At 43.2% G+C, this 20,106-nt stretch overlaps 1 protein-coding gene across 2 annotated transcripts in view; it reads left to right on the forward strand.

The window, feature by feature from the left end:
• Positions 1 to 19,579, forward strand: part of LOC306699604 (ankyrin repeat and IBR domain-containing protein 1-like) — a 28,498-nt gene extending 8,919 nt beyond the window's left edge. For both annotated transcript variants that reach the window (XM_079164258.1, XM_079164259.1), the window contains 15 exons: positions 58 to 266; positions 3,410 to 3,498; positions 3,622 to 3,766; positions 4,168 to 4,334; positions 5,751 to 5,839; positions 6,655 to 6,785; positions 8,834 to 8,968; positions 10,100 to 10,186; positions 10,539 to 10,605; positions 11,816 to 11,961; positions 12,435 to 12,613; positions 12,794 to 12,845; positions 16,085 to 16,196; positions 16,874 to 16,914; positions 17,849 to 19,579. In XM_079164258.1, coding sequence (XP_079020384.1) covers positions 58 to 266; positions 3,410 to 3,498; positions 3,622 to 3,766; positions 4,168 to 4,334; positions 5,751 to 5,839; positions 6,655 to 6,785; positions 8,834 to 8,968; positions 10,100 to 10,186; positions 10,539 to 10,605; positions 11,816 to 11,961; positions 12,435 to 12,613; positions 12,794 to 12,845; positions 16,085 to 16,196; positions 16,874 to 16,914; positions 17,849 to 18,760 — 2,561 coding nt within the window. In that variant the 3' untranslated portion in view covers positions 18,761 to 19,579. The remainder of the gene's footprint in view (positions 1 to 57; positions 267 to 3,409; positions 3,499 to 3,621; positions 3,767 to 4,167; positions 4,335 to 5,750; positions 5,840 to 6,654; positions 6,786 to 8,833; positions 8,969 to 10,099; positions 10,187 to 10,538; positions 10,606 to 11,815; positions 11,962 to 12,434; positions 12,614 to 12,793; positions 12,846 to 16,084; positions 16,197 to 16,873; positions 16,915 to 17,848) is intronic.
• The last annotated feature ends 527 nt before the right edge of the window (positions 19,580 to 20,106 follow it).

Genomic DNA, 20,106 nt, shown 5'->3' on the forward strand with positions numbered 1-20,106 from the left:
GGTTTCATGCATTAGCATTCCACTCTCTTTAATTATGTCAATTTTTTTTTGCATCAGATTGGGATAGAGAGAAGCTCCTCGAGGCCTGGATGAGCAACGCGGGGGAATGCTGCCAGCGCTCAGGGGTACAGATGCCTAACCCGCCTCCAAGTGGTTGCAATGCCTGGGACACCTTGCCCTCGCCCCGGACGCCACGCAACACCCGCTCCTCCATCACTTCCCCAGACCAAATCAGCCTCATGCCTGCCGACGAGGAGTCCTCTCTGGTGAGAGATGTCTGCCGCTTCCTGTTCACCAAAAATAAATTACACAGTTGTCATCAAACGCCTTTTCACTTTTGATAAATGTAAGGTTAACATTTACAATAGCTGCGATCAATTTGCTGAAAACTGATGCCTCTCACAAGTGTCTACAAGAAATGGTTCATGAGTTATGAAAGAGGGTGTGGCTTAAGTATAGAGGGCAGGGCTAACCCACACCATTGAAACAGGAACTCTGCCGAGTGCAAGGATCAGGCAGCAACCTCCGGTTCTGCCGATTGAAGCCAAGTGTCTTAAAACTTGCTTTCTCTCGACTGACCAGCAGAGGGCTACTCCTCCTGCACCCAGGCCGACCTAAAGCATACTCCTTTAAAGCGGAGTATGCTTTAGGGCGGCCTTACTGTGATCGACAGGTCAATGCCGCTACCAGAGCAGTTCATGTCGTCTCTACGTCACTCCTCCGCATTCCAAATATGGTAACTTCCGTTTATCGGTTGCAAAAAAAACAACATGGCGACGACCGTAACCCAAGATTGCGACGGCAAAATGACCGAACTTGAGGCTCCAAGAACGGCAGTCCACAAACCGATGGGTGACGTCACGATGACTACGTCCACTCCTTACATGCAGTCTATGGCAAGGATGCATCTCACAAAGAGTCTATGACAAAACGGTTTGTGACACCTCCTAGGGCGAAAACTGTGGACCGACCGACAGAGTGAGCTATAGAGCTGCTGGTCTCAGCTAAAAAGTTTAAAGAAAACTTTAAATGGGAGTTGGAGATGTGGTAAATGAGAACACCATTTTAGTGAATGCTATCATTTAACTGTACTTCTCAGTGAAGAGCCATAAGATAAAATTAAACCACAAGACGAGTTGCCCCGGGGAGGCTCCTACAGCAGCAAAGGATAAAGCTAGCATGGAAGCCCACAGACTAGTAGTTGCTGGCAGTGTACCCATGAAAACTCCACACAAGTGTTTATTTAAATTGAGTCCCTCCGGAGTCCTGAAGAGTTTCTGCTGAATTCTTTAAATTTTCAACGCCGCACCTGTCTTTCTGCATAATGTTGCTTTATTTCCCAGCATTGTATTGCAAGCAGTCATTAGTATGCACGCCGGTGGTCTCGCCCGCCAACATAAACACAAGCAGTACTTCCTCTACTCCTCGGAGAACAAAGGGGTTTGTTAATTATGGTGTAAGCTCTGAACATGAGAGAATATTGTAATACTTTCCAAAATAATGTTATTAGTGTATAAAATTCGACTGTCGATAGGCCAATAAAAATAGGTGGTAAGAGTATTCCACAGCGGCCATCTGCTCCTGTGCCGAGCATGAGGGAATGCGTAATCAAATTGTAGAGACCCCCAGATGTTGTGTGGCACTGTCATGCTCTCTGCTTAATGATTTCACTCTACACCTAACATAAACCGGTACCAAGCACCGCCTGCAAAGTCAAATTTAAGCACCTTGCAAGTTTATCAAAGATAAAACAAATATCTGGTGAGCTTGCAATAACTGCAGCCCCCATGAGTCGTAGACATGCAAGTGTGCTCTCAAACAGGGGTACTTTCCACAGCTGTGCTACTAAAACTGCTCGTCTACAAGCACCTTATTGACCGACTCCTGCAAGAGGGTCCCCCCCCCCCCCCCCCCCCCCTGTTTATTTGCCCTCCCGTCCACCTGATCTGGGGTTTCCTGATAGTATTCAAACATGCTTGACATTTTCCTCAGCAGTCTTCTTTGTGAGCAGTTGTCAAGATGGAAATCATGACAAGTAATGTGAGATGTCCTTTATGCTGTTGGCCATTTGTCTGGTTCGACCACTCGCTATAGAAGACTGTCAATGAAGGGATCAAGTGTGCTTGATAACAAGCATGTGAAAGGCAAAGAGGCTGTCCTTGGCCTAAGGACATGTGTTCAAATTTGCGGTTAATTATCAATTTATTCCTGTAATTTTACGGTTAAAAAATTGGGCATATTTCGATTTTAGTGTGGAAAACAATATTATGAGCCTTTTAACATATTAAATGTGAGCAAAGAATATTCATGCTTGTTGTGATGTGTTTATAATGAATGCTGTTAATTGTGTACATATACATTAAAACGTATCTGTACGCATACATGTGGCATTTCCACTGCCATATTTGTAAGTTTATATGCACAATAATGATGGAAAGCTGATCTTCTCAAAACCCCCTGTGTGTGTCTGATGTTTTTGACACCTGTCATTGGTGACCAGGGACTTCTAAGCTTTTGAAATAACAATTCTACCTGTGGGGAAAATCACACAATCTTTTTTTTTGCATGAATGCTCATTAGCGTTTCAGAAATAAACTGTTGATAGATGGTAGCTGAAGCCGACAGCCTTGATATTCATCAACTACTTCATGAGAAATTACAGGTTGCGTTTGGCTGACAGTATCTTTTGTTGTGACTTTGTGCCTCAAACTGCACTGTGCCAATCGACCGGGTCTACTCAAGGGCCCGTTTAAAGGTTCCAGTTGATTATATCACATTCTGCTCTTTCACAAATCAATACTTACATTGTTGAAGTACACTGCCTCCTTTATGCCTTTTGTTCGGGTCAGTCTTTCACTGTAACGAGGCCTGTGTGTGGGACTGTCTGTGTGTGTGTGTGTGTGTGTGTGTGTGTGTGTGTGTGTGTGTGTGTGTGTGTCTGTGTGTGTGTGTTTGTCCCTGTTTGTGTCTCAAGTTTCTGTGGATGTGAGAAAATACGTCTTATGACAGAACAGTAATCCTAGAATCCCATGCTAATGAGAGCTCATCATCGAGGCCTGGGCGGGCTTTTAGGGCAGGAACTACCCTTGTGTGTGTGGTTAAAGTATGAAATCGGCTCGTTGCGACGGGGGTTTTCTGGTCTAGTCATCACATTGAATATTAAAATCAGGCCACATTTTTGAGAAGATGGGCCAGACAGCCTATTCTCAAGGTTGTTGAAATTCAAGCAAAAACCTGTCACTGACTCAAAGGCCGTGTGCGTTTGAATTCAAAGGGTGATGTAATAACGCATGCATTGTACTGGAGGGCCTTTTGAAATTGCTCTCCAGAGTTCTAAGAATTACTCTTTTTAATCTAGACTGAAACTAATTGCAGCGTGGCCTTAAGACTGCTTTCTTTTGTATCGCAGTGTGGCATCTGCATGTCTTCCATTTCCGTCTTCGAGGAACCCGTTGACGTGTCCTGTGGCCACGAGTTCTGCAGAGCATGCTGGGAAGGGTAAGTCATATGTTTGGTTAAGCCTGCGGATGATGCAGATAGGCGCAGGATGTACCTAATTTGCCAACTGCGTTTTTCACTGTCAACCTCATTGCTGTCTGCAATGTACATATGCTTCCTCAGGTTTCTAAATCTAAAGATCCAAGAGGGTGAAGCCCACAACATCTTCTGCCCGGCCGTTGACTGCTACCAGCTAGTGCCTGTGGAAGTCATTGAGAGTGTGGTGTCTAGAGAGATGGATAGGCGCTACCTCCTGTTTGACATCAAGGTGACAAGATGAAAAAACAGAGACGTGCACTAAACACATTACACATAATATTGACGTGATAACACCCTCAGGGTTAAGCACATGACTCCTGCAGTTCAATTTCAATGTAAAGAACCCAGTTGACTGACATGGTAAGCCAGAAAGGGGCAAACATTAATGAGAGTACGGAGAAATTATTGGTTTTGAAAGGTTAGCGGTATTACATGTTTTTATCAGCGTGATTCATGATTTCTTTTTTCAGGTTTTAAAGGCCTTTTGTAAATTAACACCAAGTGGAAAAGTGTTGTTTCATTGATCTCCTCTGGCAGACACTTTCGAACCTGTAACGGATAATGTGCTAGAAATGAGTGTCATACCCTCACTGAAATATCTTTAATCGACTTCGTTCCTTCTGTTGACAGGCATTTGTGGAGAACAATCCAGCAATCCGCTGGTGTCCCGAGGCTGGGTGTGAAAGGGCGGTGAGACTGAGCACCCAGGGCCCTGGGAACTCCTCCTCAGACCCTCTTAGCTTTCCCCTCCTTCGGGCTCCAGCTGTAGAATGTGGCAAAGGCCACCTCTTCTGCTGGTCAGTAATCAGTACCACACCTTATGAAAATGAAAACATTTCTGTAGTTATTTGCATTATAGTTATTGCAAGACATTCTAATGTGACATTAATGGAGCACATAACGTGCTTTGATCCATTAGAAGTCAGATAGGAGTTTACTACAATAGACATTTATTGTGTCTGACAGAAAAGCATCAGTGACATTAGAAGTGTGTTTCTCCATATATATCTTTTTACCGAGAAAAGTTAAAATGTATCAAGAGTCATCTGGAGTTGAGTGTGCCAGTAACTTGGAGAGATTGGCCGTTTTCAGGGAGCCACCGAAGAATCCAATGGCCTCTCCAACAGAGCGCTCTGAAGCTCTGTTGGGAACCATCCCTCCAACAAACAGCTCCGCATCGATCCTCTCATAAAAATAGAGTGGCCAGATTGTAGCCAGATTGAAGCCACTCCAGAGTAAAAGGCGTATGACAGCCTGTCAGGAGTTTAAGATATATCTGAGTATGAGGAAAAAGATTTCCTGGCAAGAACCAGGTACCACTCATAATCTGGTCCAATACCAGTCTTTATGATAAACTAAGCTAAAGTCCTCCCAAATCAAGCTTCATACTTAACGCAACGACATGAGATTGACATTGATAATATGCCTTTTAAGTGTATTTCCCCAAATACTGAACTACTCCTTTAACTTGTGATGAATGAACACATCTTTTGTTAAAATGTAAAAAACATTTTTCAATCGTGGGATATGTATTGGTGGACACAAAATAATTCAATCTGTTTTAAGTCTTTCACAACAAAATGTGTAAACTGTGAATTCATCATTTGTAATACTTTATGTGCCCATATGCACACGGCGAACATTGCCATTGAATGCCAAATTCCAACACCTATGCTGTTTGGATGCGTTTTGTTTGCATGGGTATCCATATACCTTCTGTGTACATATATTTGTAACTGTTGTCAGCTTGGCATCATGCCCAAGGGCAGAAGGGCCCTGATGCTGTGTAGTCCTCCACCTTCTGTCCTCTGTATTACATCATCATCATAACACGTCCTCCACCCCAACTAACACTACCCACCTCATCTCGCTAGCCGGTGTGTGAAAGTGTCCGTCAGGTTCACTTGTCTTGTTTACTCAGGAGTGCAGTTGACTTGATTGATTTGGTAATGGAGCTGGATGTAACACCGGTCCGACTTTAATAGTCCCCTTGACACGAGGAAGGCATTTAGCTGTGAGGCAGATATGGCCAATTGATGGTGGTCGACAGTTTTGACAGCGTCTCAGACAGCAGTGTGTGTTTGGTGTGTTCATATGTGTGTTTATGTGTTTATGTCTTCATTTTTATGTGTGGTCCAGGGACAGAATGTGTGCTTACAATACATCTCTTTAGCTGTCTGCATCACCGTAATCTGTCTGCACATATATTCCAGGGAGTGTCAAGGCGAGGCCCATGAGCCCTGTGACTGTGAGACCTGGAAGTTGTGGCTCCAGAAAGTCACGGAGATGAGACCCGAGGAATGTGAGTATTGCCATCAATTTACTGTTTCAGACATACAGCCAAATTTACAAACCGCACAGCATTCTGCCGTGAAACTTTCAAACGTTTTTGTGCCGTTTGAACAGACATGATGCCAAATGGTTTTAACGAGCCAATGTAGTTTTATTTTATCTGTTCCAACATCAACCGACTTAGTCATTATTATGTTAAGCTACCTGGTGGTAAAGTGCCAGTCCCTTTACTTGCCCAGATTTGTTGAGTTGCAGTCAATTGATTGATTTGGAGCTAAATTGCCTGGAACTCAACCACAGTAATTAGAGACAGTTTAACACTAAGCCAATTCAAATCCACCATGTTGATGATGAATTATTAAGTAAAATGAACAACCCACTCATTGAGAGTATGCAAGGTTTTGAAGCAGTAATTGGACGGTGGGATATCTAATAGATGATTTAAGATGGCCCAAGTCGCTCCAAAGTGCCACTTCCTTGACGCGACAGTTACAGATAAAAGCAATTATTTAGCTTTGGAACTATCTTCCCCTTCGATTTCCCCAGATTCTGTTTTATCTTGGCATTTCAAACGGCACATCAGAGGTGCTTTGATAACAGCCAATTATTCTGTTTGTGTGTGTTTGTGGTGGTGCTGGTGAAGGGGGGGGGGGGGGGGCGGTGCGTGAGCATCTTGGGAGATGTTAGCAAAATATATAAGCAATACACATTAGTCAGACAGGACAATTTCCCACTCAGTGCAGTGGTCTGTTTAGACGCCGGGGTAATAGTCATTCTCATTCTGTCTCATTATGCCTTTATCTGTTTACCTCCCCCTCCTCGCAGTGGCTGGTGTGAGCGAAGCTTACGAGGATGCCGCCAACTGCTTGTGGTTGCTCTCGAACTCCAAATCCTGCGCCAATTGCAAGTCGCCAATACAGAAAAACGAGGGCTGCAACCACATGCAGTGTGCAAAGGTAAGTCAGGGTGGGAGGTTTCGCATGCGTATCTAGATGTTGCAGGTAGTCTCTCACAATGGCTGAAAAATGGGGAGTTGAGCAACTGAGGGAGGAGAGTGGGACTGATAATATTCATCTGGTGTAAGGATAATAAAAAGTTAAGTGGGATTTGATTTGAGCATGCTGGTTTTAAATCAGCTTTAACAGAGGTTTAGGTGGGAGCATCACGAGGGAAATTTGTTCAACACGAGGAAGGAAGCTGAAGGCTCAGTAACGGCACTCACATCATTTTAGAATCTATTGCACTTCTGTCCATCATGGTAGAGGGGATCTGTCCTCTGTTGCTCTCCCACAGGTCTCTTCCTCTTTTTTTCCCCGTTAAAGGGGTTTGTTGGGGAGTTTTTCCTGTTCCGATGTGAGGGTTCTGGGACAAGAGGATGTCAAATGTGTACATATTGTAAAGCCCTCTGAGGCAAATTTGTGATTTTGGGCTATACAACAATAAATTGAATTGAATTGAACATTTGGTCCACCCGAGAAACTCAGTGAAAAGCTGCTCCATTTTTAAACTTCCGAAGCCTAATGGAAACAAAAGCTTTAAAGTAGGGGCTCATGAAATATTTTCCTTTAGGGCAGGTTTAGCAGTGTTCTAGCACTATTTGGGGTTCTTATGATTATACGCCTTATTTAACTTTCAAATATCTCACAAAACAGTTTTGGGTTATTCGCTTTTGGGCAGTACACAACGTTTTACACTGTCTGTTATTTTTACAATAGTCTGCCAGGTTATTATAATTTACACCTTGTACTCAACTGATATTTATGAATACATCATTGAGTATGAAACACTTGATGTGATACATCACTGAGAGCATTGTTCTTAAGAAGCTCTTTAGTGTTTGGTGAAGGTAATCGTAGCAATGATGTTGTAATACAATTATGAAGGTGAATATGAGTAATCGCATTCGAGCTGCCATCAGCCAAGTTTAGCAGTCATTATAAAAGATTGTTTTACAAGTGGCAGCGTATGATACTGTCGTGCTCACAAACAATCCACAAGCCTTCTGGGAAGTCCTGTAGTTATCCAGCAGCTTCTGTCTTTCTTAGATGGACAAGAGAGAGTAATACAGAGGTGACTGAGGCAAAGAAAGACACTCAGACAGAGTGTGTGAGGCTGATAATCACACAGACTGCCTGACTGCATCTCTGTTACTACCACTGTCGCTGGAGGGGCCAGGCCATGAAAGTCGCACAGTGCAGTCATACAGCCTCCTTTTGTCTCGGTGACAGCCCCTCTCACTGTCTCCATCCCGGTTAAAGAGGCCGACTAGAGATGGAGATTAGTTTGAGAGAAACAGAGCAGCTCTCACAAGCTGAGAGGCCACGGAGGGCTCAGCCTCTTGACCCGTTGTTACCTGGCAAGAAATGGCTTTGCCCCCGTTGCTTGGAAACACGGGACTCGGTGTTGCAAAGGACCATCTCTCTGTCTTTTCGCTGCCATTTCCTTCCCTCCGGTCTGGCTTAACACTTTATTTCTCACCATTTCACAAGCTATCTTGTTGTGTCTCTCTGCCCTCCCACTCTTTTATTTGGTATTGATTTTTCTGAAGCGTCATGTAAGCATGGTGTTTCCAGGACAACAGAGGTCTCAGCCTTTTAGGGTTGTGTGATGCGCTGGCTAACTTGTCGCCTACAGAAGTACTTGTGGCATGGGGAAAGAAATCACTTCCACCCAAATAGGATGCAGATTCGAGCGGCCGCAGTGTTTTGTAGTTTTACAATACCCAATGGAACTTGCGTTCTCAAATATAGTCTGAGTGCCTTCTAGTGGCAGCAGTGCAAACAAAAGCCTCTGTCCATTAAACTCTGCCATTTATAGAAAAAAAATAATAGATGGGAAGAAGATTGAGACAGAGACAATTAATCAAATTGTGTGTGTATTCAATTTATGAGATATAAATTACCCCGGTACATCTGGACTAGTATTGGTATTTACCTATCCGGTTTTTGATGTGACGGCTGACCAGAACAGGTTCAAGTCTGATATTTCCTTTCTCTCCCTGTAGTGCAAGTATGACTTCTGCTGGATCTGTCTGGAGGAGTGGAAAAAGCACAGCTCGTCAACAGGAGGCTACTATCGTTGCACTCGCTACGAAGTCATCCAGCAGGTGGAGGAGCAGTCGAAGGAGATGACTGAAGAGGTAGACACACGCACATTAGAGACGGGCACTGATTTTCAGATCGTCCTGCTACAAAATTAGGAAGCAGAGTGGCTCGAGTTAATCAACATCACATTCATCATGTGTTTCAGCACACTTGAATGTCCCATTTCCAAAAATGTGACTTCGCAGCAGAAAAAAATCCCCAAAACAAATCCTTCTACAGTGTGCTGTAATCATCCAAAATAAGGTTTTCACATAGCAGCTCTAAGACAAGGCACTTCCTGAATCCCTGCAGCTTTTTACAATGCATGAATTGGCCTAGCAGCTAGCAGACTTTTCCTTACTCATAGCTCTACTACTCCCTCTACATCTTTTAAGTCTCTGTATCTCCCAACAGAACAAATTTGCAGTTGAATTTCAGCCTGCATGATCGTTTTTCCAGCCCGACGACGTTGAAACAGAGCAGCTACTATTAGTAAGCGAGAGCAACAAGCTGGGCGACTGCCGAGTGATGGAATGTCTCAGCATCCACGCACACGTAGTGTGTGTTTGCAAAGCTCCGCCCTCGGTGAAACACAGAGATCAGAGGAGAGAAACTAGCGCGGCAGACAGAAAATGACAGCAAAGCGTAGTAAAGACTCCCTCTGAGCCCAAATGAAACCAACCTCATTATGTTCCATCACCGGATTGATGCAGAATCTTTCCCGTCCCCCTGGTGAGCCATCTTTTAAGAAAATCTTGGTAGAATTTCAACCGACCAACATGATCTTGGTTGATTACAGACCTACACAGCAATACATTGCTTAGCTTCGGTGCCGCTAGTCCTGTCCAAACTGGGGGGCAAGCCCACCGCCATCTCCTGTTCAAAAACTCTGACCCATCCCTTTAATACGTACTCTCTCTCTCTCAGTCGTAACTTTCACGGTTACACAGCCAAGAACAGTGCTTGTGTTTGTGTGCTTATACACTCCAACAGGAAAGCATTCGAGTCCATGGAACCTACAGAAATAAGATGGGAAAACACGCACACAAGCTATATGTCTAGATTCTTAACCATGGAGCCATCCACAATGTGCTCAACCAGAGTGTCTACTCGTTTCCTCTGTGAGGGGGAACAACATGCTCATGGCTTTATTGACTGTGACTGGTGTCTCATCACGGTTTTTGCAGGCAGAAAAGAAGCACAAGAGCTTTCAGGAACTCGACCGTTTTATGCACTACTACACACGCTTCAAGAACCATGAGCACAGCTATCAGGTAAGCAGGCCCGGCTTTGCCTTTCAATGATGTCCGCTTTGCATCGTGTACAGTCATGTAGGGGTTGAGGCAGCGGGAACTTGTCCTCCATTGTACTGGCACATGGCCTCATAGGTGGGCATACTCGCTAATGCAATAATAAAGTATGGTAATTCTGTATTCAGTGCATTTACAATATTACTGGCGACTGTCCTACTTTTTCAACGATTGCTGTGGCAGAAATAATTGATTTATTGCCAATATATTCAGCTTCATATAGTGGCATTCTATTCATTGTTTCGGCGGGCAGTCTTCTCCAGACATTTTTCGCTTCACCGTAAAACCTAACGCCGTCTTGTCTTCCTCACAATAGCTGGAGCAGCGCCTCTTAAAAACAGCCAAAGAGAAGATGGAGCAGCTCAGTCGGGCCCTGAGTGGAAGTGAGTGTGCAGTCTTCCATAACGGTGTCAGTCTTTATAGCACATTTAGACTCATCTTAATCTCGTCCTCTGATACTGAGCGCTTGGAGGTAGGCAGACGCAAAGGTGTGATGTTAATGTATTAACAGCACAACAATGGCTATAGTTCTTAGTCAGCAGGCAGGTCTACCTCACCAGAAAGCGGTGCTTTGTGAATCAGCTTTGTTTAGAGTGCTTTAAACCCCCATCGGTACAAGCAATTACAACCTGTTTAGAACAGCCAAGTTTTCTTCTGATCCACAACGCTCAGCTTGAATTTCTGTAGATTCTGATTGCAGTGGTGTTACTAATATAAGTCTGATCAGCTGACAGAGAAATGGAAATTGCCATAACTCGTTGTTTATGAGTGTGGCTCAGTTGAAAGTTTGCACAATTCATCTTGCACGATACGTTTGCAGACAGGTTTTAAACTAAAAAAAATAGCAAACAAGCACGATTGACTATATTCAGATGCAGATCTGAATACGGATGTGTTCTTTTATTGTATTCAAAAGAGCACATCATAATGTCATGGCCCTCCCCCGCCATCTTGATCACTTAAAGGGAACATTTGCAACCGTTTATGTGGATTTCCATACAGTGCTAATTATAAATGTTGTTCGATGAAGAAATAAATCCCCTGGTGCGAGCTATATTGATTATTCGTGTTTTTTTTCCATCTGTCGCTACTCCCTCAGAGGCAGACCATTAAATTAACAAAATACAAGTCGCCCTGCTGGTCTTGTTTGTCTTTTCATATTGTGGGATGCCATTTTTGCAGTTGAAAACCTTAATACAAGCGAAGAGAAGAGCAGGACGTTTTTTTGATTGGCATTGTGCCCCGCAGCACTCTGTAGTTCTTCCTTCACTCCGACGACTTCAAATGATGTCACTGGGTGCAGGAAGGACGACAGATTTTGCAGCTGCGCCCCAGAGAACATCGGTAAGAACTGCAGGCGATTTTCACTCTAGATTTCCCTATTAGATAGGTCAGGTTGAAAATCTGTGAATTTTCCCTTTAATATAGAATAACAGTATCTATAATAGCATAATTAATACAACTGAGCCATCATATGTACTAATCTACCTAGATGTGTAGGTCATTTAGGCTGGAATAAGGGATGCACTCCACAAAAGTAAAGCAGAGACCCATTTTTATTTTTTTATCTGACTCTCTACTTCTCTTCTCCAGGGGAAGGAGGCCCACCTGACACTACGTTCATTGAAGATGCGGTCCTAGAACTACTAAAGACTCGCCGCATCCTGAAGTGCTCTTATCCTTACGGGTTCTTTCTGGAGCCCAGAAGCACAAAGAAAGAGATCTACGAGCTCATGCAGGTTTCAGTCCTACTTATTCAGAAAAAAAAAACAAATGTTCACAGCAGCCGGTTTTATATGGGCCATTTAGAGATTTGAGACTAAAGCTTTCTACCACATGGTCTTCACAATCTGCCCCAGTTATACCCATACTGTTATGCCCATCTCAGCTTTTAGTTAAAGATCTAGCATTATATAATTCATGATTGCCGGTAAAGACGAGGAAAGTACTTACCTGCTATCTTTAATATTGTGGCCTTTTAAATACTGTAAAATTAATGGGGAGGCACACATACTTACAGCATTGTCTCTTAAAGGCTTGTAAAAATAATACATTTTTAAAGATACATACACACGAGCCCTAAAAGCAGTTCACTTCTAAAGTCCGTTTGTCCTTAGACTATGAAGTTAAACTTGAAATCGTGTATTCACACACCACTAAAATCACTTTGCCTTTCCAAAATAAACCCAGCCAGCTCTCTTTCTGTCCTCAGACGGACCTGGAGATGGTGACTGAGGACCTGGCACAAAAGGTTAACCGGCCCTACCTCAGGACGCCGCGCCACAAAATCATCCGTGCAGCATGTCTTGTTCAGCAGAAGAGGCAGGAGTTCCTTGCCTCAGTAGCCAGGGGAGTGGCCCCCAATGACTCTCCTGAGGCCCCCAGGCGCAAGTAAAACCAAGACATGCAGCTCAATAAAATGTCTAGTTTTTACTATGAAAAACAGCGCTGTTATATAACAGAACTGCAGTTTCAAATAATACAAAGTGACTAATTAGCTCTAACAATTCAGCAATTAATCACAATCTTATAGTGACTAAATCTTTCCTCCGTCTCTCTCCTCACTTGTAGTTTTGCTGGCGGAACGTGGGACTGGGAGTATTTAGGCTTTGCATCCCCTGAGGTAACAGCCGTTCTTCATTCATTCTCAGTTAGTTACAACATCCTCTGTGCTGTTAGAATAAAATGTGCGTGGGACTTTTGACACGCCTAATCACAGCCTGACAGAATTTTTACTCAAATGCATGTTTTTTTTTATATTTGTTGTCTTATTTTTCCAATAGAACCTTGACCTACCTGAACAAATTAGTAGTGCCCCTTAAGATGATATACTATTTTAGATCCTAATCATTCATCATGATGCTAGATGACTGATGAGAACACAAGTTTAATTGCACTTCAACGTGTGACAGAAGACTATTAATTAATAAATCTACAATTGAAATCAAACATTAGAATACTGTAAAAATAAACATCAAATTAGTTTAAATCCAATGAAGATTGGACCAAAAAATCTCAATTACAATGTAATGAAATGATGCAGCCCTACATTATACGTTGTTTTATAAAGTCAGTATGTATATCTAAACCTTTAAATACTGCTGGTTTAACTTCGGATGTGTAGCAGCACTGACAAACCACGGTGACCCAAAGATCACGGTGTTATTTAACACACTGGAACAAGCCAGATGGTTCAGTGTTCCCCTGTGCAGCCAGTTGGAATGATTGAAAGAGTAGCACTCTGGCAAACACCTTAAGCAGGTTGCTCCCAATCATTGCGCATTAGTAACAGGCATTTGCAGTTAACTTTTACAGTCATAAAACTGTCAACCACGTATTGGTTTGATTATTGACCTGCCTCCGTTTTCTGCACAGCTTGATACATGTAGTGGTGCATTAGAGAATACGCTGGAGTTACTCCTCTTAAGCTTTTATTATTGTTTAGTTTCTAGACTGTGGCGTACAGGCTCCTCATCCGGAACACATTCGCTCAGCTAAACAGCTCTCCTTAGGCTCCTTAAAGCACGATGCAAATCTTACCGCAAACCTGAGCCTCTCGGGTTTACTGTGCACACCTTTTTAACAGCATAAAGCTGGCATTTCCCTATTGACAGGAAAACTAATGGCGAGATCAGTATGCTCGGCCAGTTTGATGAATGAATTATGAATCTCCTTATCCTCTGCCTGCTCAGCACCATGCAGTGAGGCATAGGTAACGCTTTGTATAAGGCTTTTGTTTACTCAAGGATTACTGAGTAAAAGGTCACTGTTATCCAAACCTGGACCCAGTGTGTTAAGCTGTGTTCCAGACTTAAAGCATCAAAAAAACAAGACTCTTCACTCATGCAAAGGATGTCTGAACAAAATGTTCAATTATCTTGCCAAGGTACCATGATCCAGGTAGATCCTCTGTTGTCTGTAGATTATACATTATAAAACCTCGTGACATGGTCTTGCAGGATTTTGATCCTCTCTGCTGTTATGTGGACGTTTATGTTTTGCTACACCGTGAAGTAACTAGGAATACTATTTGTTTCGTTTGCTGACTATCATCTCAGTCATACCTTATTATGGAACCTATCTATTTGTTTACTGCACAAGATAAGATGATCTAGGCCAGGCGCACACTACAAAGATGGGACTTATCTTCAAAAGAACAAATTATCAATGTAAACCTCATCTCACCTCAGAAGGACAAAGGCGCTGGATTTAAACTACAAACAAATCATCAAAAACATATTTTGGGCACTTGTGTCTATGAGGAAGTTCACAATAAATGTTGCCACCAGATGCGAAACACTAAGCCACTCTTAAAAGAAAAAAAAGGGTTTTTTTATTTTTGTCCCCTAATTAAGAGCTTGTGTCTCTCAGCTGCAGTAGTTAATGGGAACACCACAGTAATAACCACGGCCTGATGACTCTGCCTCACAGGCACAGCTACAGATGGTCCGCTCCAGGCTTCTTACAAAGCCTGCAGATCACTTCATACTGGGCTATTTTTAGAGCGGTGGAAACATGAAAGACAGTGTTTGGGTGATAGGCTTTTGATTATATGAATGTGACTTTTGCAAATGTATGAGACGGGTGAATGGAGAATGCAGTTGATTCTGATATGCAGATGAACAAAGTCAGTATATGTGACCTTTTCATGTTGGTCTCCAACCAAAGAATACAAATTCTAGGTTGGCAGTGGCATTGCAATTGACTTTGAGTGTGTAATTGACCAGTACAAGTACCATCTGGTTGAAGCTGAACCCCGAAAATTATAATTCATACTCTGTAGAAATATTAGTTCAAAAATAACTCTTGCTTGGTTAGAAGTGAAACTAAGATGAAAGACGCATACACTATTATATTCAGTTTGAAATTCTATACATGTAATATATGCTTAAATTAGATATATGCTCCCTATAAAACTCTGTTTTATTGGACTTTTATGACTTAGAGCGTTCATCTTCTGACACCATCATATCATTGGATCTCAGTCTCTCATCAGTTAGCAACATGTTTAAATGAACACAACAATCACACGCACACAGACGTCCTATAATCAGAAATACATGCATGTAAGCACACAGCTATTACACTAGTCCTTTATTGTAATATAATTTAGACCTGCTGTGTCAAACACAGCGTGTGTTAACTGACTTAAACTCCAGAGTGATAACGTGCTAGAAATATCAGCTTAGAGTTTTGTTGTTTGTCATAATGGTAAAAGATATGCTGAGAACATGCAGTAGCGTAAGACTGCTTTAAAGCGAGTTAAATGTGGGATTTAACATTATTCCATACAAATTATAACTGAAGCTGGACAAAATACGTCTCATTTTGAATTCATTCTGATTAGTGTTTTTTAAACTTGCCAGTAAATGAATATTTCACTTTTTATTTACACCACTCCTGCTAAGATGTTCTGGTTGCTTTTGAGACTAGTTGGGCACACGCACACAAAGCATTTTCAAACATCTGAACCTCAGTACTGAATTTACAATTCCCTTCTAGTGCGTGAGTGGGTCCTCTGCTTGGATGCAGTCTAAACCGGAGCCTAATGATTGAAGGCCTGGGTAGGAGATGAAAGGGTTTGAATGAACTCTCAGATCGTTGATCTTTCCTGGAACAGAACACTCAGACCACATTTGAAGCAGACTGCATCACTTCTTGTTACAGTTTACAAATTCACCTTTTAATTGTTTATAACAAAAGGTAGGAATCAAGGAAAATGTGCAACCGCAGCCCCCAGATCAGCAGTAGATGACAACCTTTTCTGGTCAGACAGCGATGTGTTGATGATGAGAGTCAAGGACATTGTGACTCACGCAGCATTAAATCATTTGTTAATTGTTGTTATTGTCGTTATTTCAGGAGTACGCAGAGTTCCAGTACAGACGGAGACATCGGCAGCGGAGGCGAGGTGACATGTCCAGTCTCCGTAGCAACACACCCGACCCCGATGACTCCAGCGACGGCATCTTAGGTACTGCAGTGGACACACAGGGACACTTTCTCAGGGCTGGACTTTATTCGCATGTGTCGACCTTCATTTGTGGGGTAGTTTGTCACAGTTGGTTTTTTTGCAAAGTCAGGAAATGAGGGTCAAGTACATAAAAAAAAAAAAAAAAAAACACTAATTCAGTGTAGTGCTATCGCCAGGTTTTGTAATCTATGATTAAATAATATGTATACAACAAATTAAATGACATTGATCCAGTAAGCCTCCCTCAGTTTTCAATAATGATTTGTACAGAAACCCAAATGAGGGTACTGGCCCAAACTTTGGAAAATCACAACTGCTGAAGTTGAACAAGCCAATATTTCTAATCCATCACTCTTGTCCACGACAGTGCTGCTTTGTTTTTGGCTGTCTGCGGGGAATGAAACGAGGACAGAGAGTTTGCAGTTTTTGAAGCCAGCTGAAAAGATTTTGTCATGTCAGAAGGGTTAATTGATTTCAGATGAAGATACGAAATTAGCGAATTTCCTGGGGAAATGCTGAGGGCACAGGTTGCGTACCATCATTTCGCAGTGTTCACTAAAATGAAGATGATTTTCCTAAAAGTGGAAATTAGGAATGGGTTAAATTAGCCATCCAGGTGCAGCTGTAAAGATTCAGTTTAATGACTGGGCTATTGGTCTGTTTCTTTTTCTACAAAGACACACAGGATCTCGGAGGTGGACGTAGACATCATCTGATGGTGAGTGCACAGATGCCATTTTCCTCTCAGCTCAAAGCTTTCATCCTTTGAAATCTCTCAGACAATGTCAAAGGTGTACGGCATTAATCTAGCCGCTTTGTTTTCTGAAGGGATGTTTTATTCCTCACTGTGGCAGTGCTGAGGTCCGGGGGTTAAAGGCAATCGTAACAAAACATTTTTAAAAGTCTAATGCACTACTTTCAATAATAATATTGTACACTTAAATCATACAAAAGATAGAAGATTGATGCAGATTCAAAATGGGGGTCTTAAGATGCAAAGACAGTTTGTATGAATCCTGTGATGGCAGTAAGGCCTTGTGATTTCTGTCTGGTAAAATAGACCGATTAAATAAATGTAATTGTGCAAAAGAAGTGAAACTCACCTCCGGTTTAGACGTGAAGACCTCCACTGTTGGGCGACATGCTTCTTTATCACAATGAACATGAGTTTACTTACTAGTGCACCAAATCAAATACATCATCTACTCTGGTTTGTGTAACGTTTGGTAAAAACATACAGTTCCCAGTTGGACATTTTTTGCCTTTTTAAAAATAGAAGTATTTATTTAGCGACAGGGCTTGGGGGCTGACAGCCAGAGACTGGCTGAGCACGTTGGAGCACACTGAGGCAAACCAAATCACCGTTATTTCGTTTGTTTGACAACAAAAATACACATTATTACCAGCCTTTATCTTTTACCATTGTGGAGTTTTAAACTGTAAAACCCCACACAGTATCTTTAAAAAACAACATTGCCTGCTATCATTCTCCTAGATTGTTCACAGCATGTTCCCGTCTGCAGTTCTAACCTGCTGCTCCTCCTACTTCCTTACCAATAGTTGGTGCAGATTGGAAACTGCTGGTGCTTTATAAGTGGATGCTACTGGTTTGGCCTGCATCACTCACACTGTATCCTGGATTTTCCTTGCAGGGTCTAGATTCTTTGGATGATGATGACCCGAACATTCTACTGGCCATTCAGCTGTCGCTCCAGGACTCTGCGATGGCGGAGATCGAGTCCAACCGCGCTGTCCTTGCCAACGAAGCCTCACTCGGCGCCATCGGCACCTCGCTGCCTTCTAGGCTCGAACAGAGCGCTCCAGGTGTAGAGGTCCTTTCCAGAGCTTCTCTAAGCAGCTCAGAACTGCTGGAGCTGGGCGATAACTTGGCTAGACTTGGCAACATCGGCAGCCGGTACTCTGCTGCCACTGGTGTTCCCGCCCATGTGCAGCACAGCGACAGTCACCACCGGGCCTACGGGGCTTCAGTGCCGATACCAGTGGCTCCAGGAGGCAGCGACTCTTCGACGGGCCTCTTCTCATCTTCCAGCGACACGTTAGACTCGACCACCTGCGGCAGCCACGACCCGTCCACGTCCTCTGCATTAGGAGCAAACGCTAATTTGCTGGGCAACATCATGGCATGGTTCCACGACATGAATCCTCAAGGCATCACCCTGGTCTCCTCAACCTCCTCCGACACCGACTCAAACCTCGGCGCACTCCACGGGGGCGGAGAAGGGTGCCTGCGTGATGACGAGAAAGACGGGGGCGTCCTGCCTGAAAGCAGGAAACCTCAGGAAGGGACGGCAGAAGTGGGTTTCTTCTCTCAGAGACTGAGCGACGTGGAGGAGAAGGAGTGTGCCGTCGCTCAGAGGCCGACACAGTTGGATCTAGTGGGGCTGGACACCGTGCCGCTACCCTACATGGCCACAAGCGGAGACCCTGCCGAACGGGGAGGCTCAAAGGTCTGCCGCGTCGACACTCCGCAATGCGACTCGGTGTCCGACCAGCTGGCCAGCACCAGCTCCTCCGAATGGGAGGACCAAGTGCACCTGGTATGAACCGACTGGCTGAGACGGGAAGGAGCTTTTTTTTTTCCAGAGAGGCCAAAAAAAACCCACTATAGATTGCAAATGAAATGAATTCAGGTGGAATGTATACAGAATGAAGAATGTGTCAGTTCGTCGGGGAAGAAGTATTTAGACTCTAGTCCAGCATTGAAGTCAGATTAGTTTCCTGCGTTTACTGTATTGTCAGCCCCCCCCCCCCCCCAACAACAATCAGCCCTCCTGAAAAGAAAGCACTCGTGGACGGAGACATTACATTTGATAACATTTTTCCTGAAATCCGTTCCAGAGGAGAGAAGATACTTTAGCGTAGTGCAGGTATTATTATAATTTGTTTTCCACTGGAGTAAAAGCCTACTGTATGTGTCTGAATCAGGTCTGAGGGAGGTTTTTCCAACTGTACATAAGAGCAGACTCAGCCTGTGGGGGGTACAGGTTTGGGGATAGTTCTTGCTTCTGTCCAAACCTGCCTACTATATAGGTGCCAAACACTGACTGGCAACAGCACAGTTTGCCGTCACCAAGTGGATTCTTCAAAGCAAATTGTGCCTGCTTATTACAATCGCAACGACTCAGCTAAACGGAAACGTCTCGAGCCATATTTGTATTTTGAGATTGCGGTGATTGTGATATTTTCAAATCTCACCATCTAAAAGCTGCGGCGTGCTGTGTGAATCTGTAGTTTAAGACCATAATGGTTGTGTACTTTACTATGTGAAACATTCACACACACAAAAATGTAGATTCATCAGCCAAACAAAGGTTGGTGGCGTCCTTAAAAAAAAAAAAAACATTTCAAAATTGACCCGACAATGGTATTCACCTCAAAGCCTCAATCCTAACACACTTTCAATGAGAAAACAAGAGCTGACGGGGCCAGAGGCTGCCGAGTGTCATTCAGTCGAGTTTATTTTGAATTCCATTGTAGCTCGTTTCAGTCCTGCAGCTGAGCGTGACAGACTGAGTAGACAGTGCGTCGTCTGGTTTGTATACTGCAGGAAAGGCCAGTGAGAGAGATAATCAGGCAATCTCATTCAGACTTTGGTGGATTAATCAATCACGCCCAAAGTCACTGTAATTAATCTCTGGGTCCCATTAAGTGTAATTCTTGCTAGAGCTCCACATACGTACCGGGCTGCAGGGTAATGCGTGGAGAATTCATGAATGTGTATTGCATCTCAAACACATGAGTCCCATGTGTTTGTGAAACGGTTCTCTACACATCTAGAGACACAGTGCCTTTTATGTCAATCGCTGTTGTTTCTCTGTTTTTCACACATTTTCTGAGTGCTAATTACACAGTAATTACAGTGTAACCACCACCTTTTACCTTAAAGTTA

Source organism: Pholis gunnellus, assembly GCF_910591455.1.
Source record: "Pholis gunnellus genome assembly, chromosome: 8".
Classification (NCBI taxonomy): domain Eukaryota; kingdom Metazoa; phylum Chordata; class Actinopteri; order Perciformes; family Pholidae; genus Pholis; species Pholis gunnellus.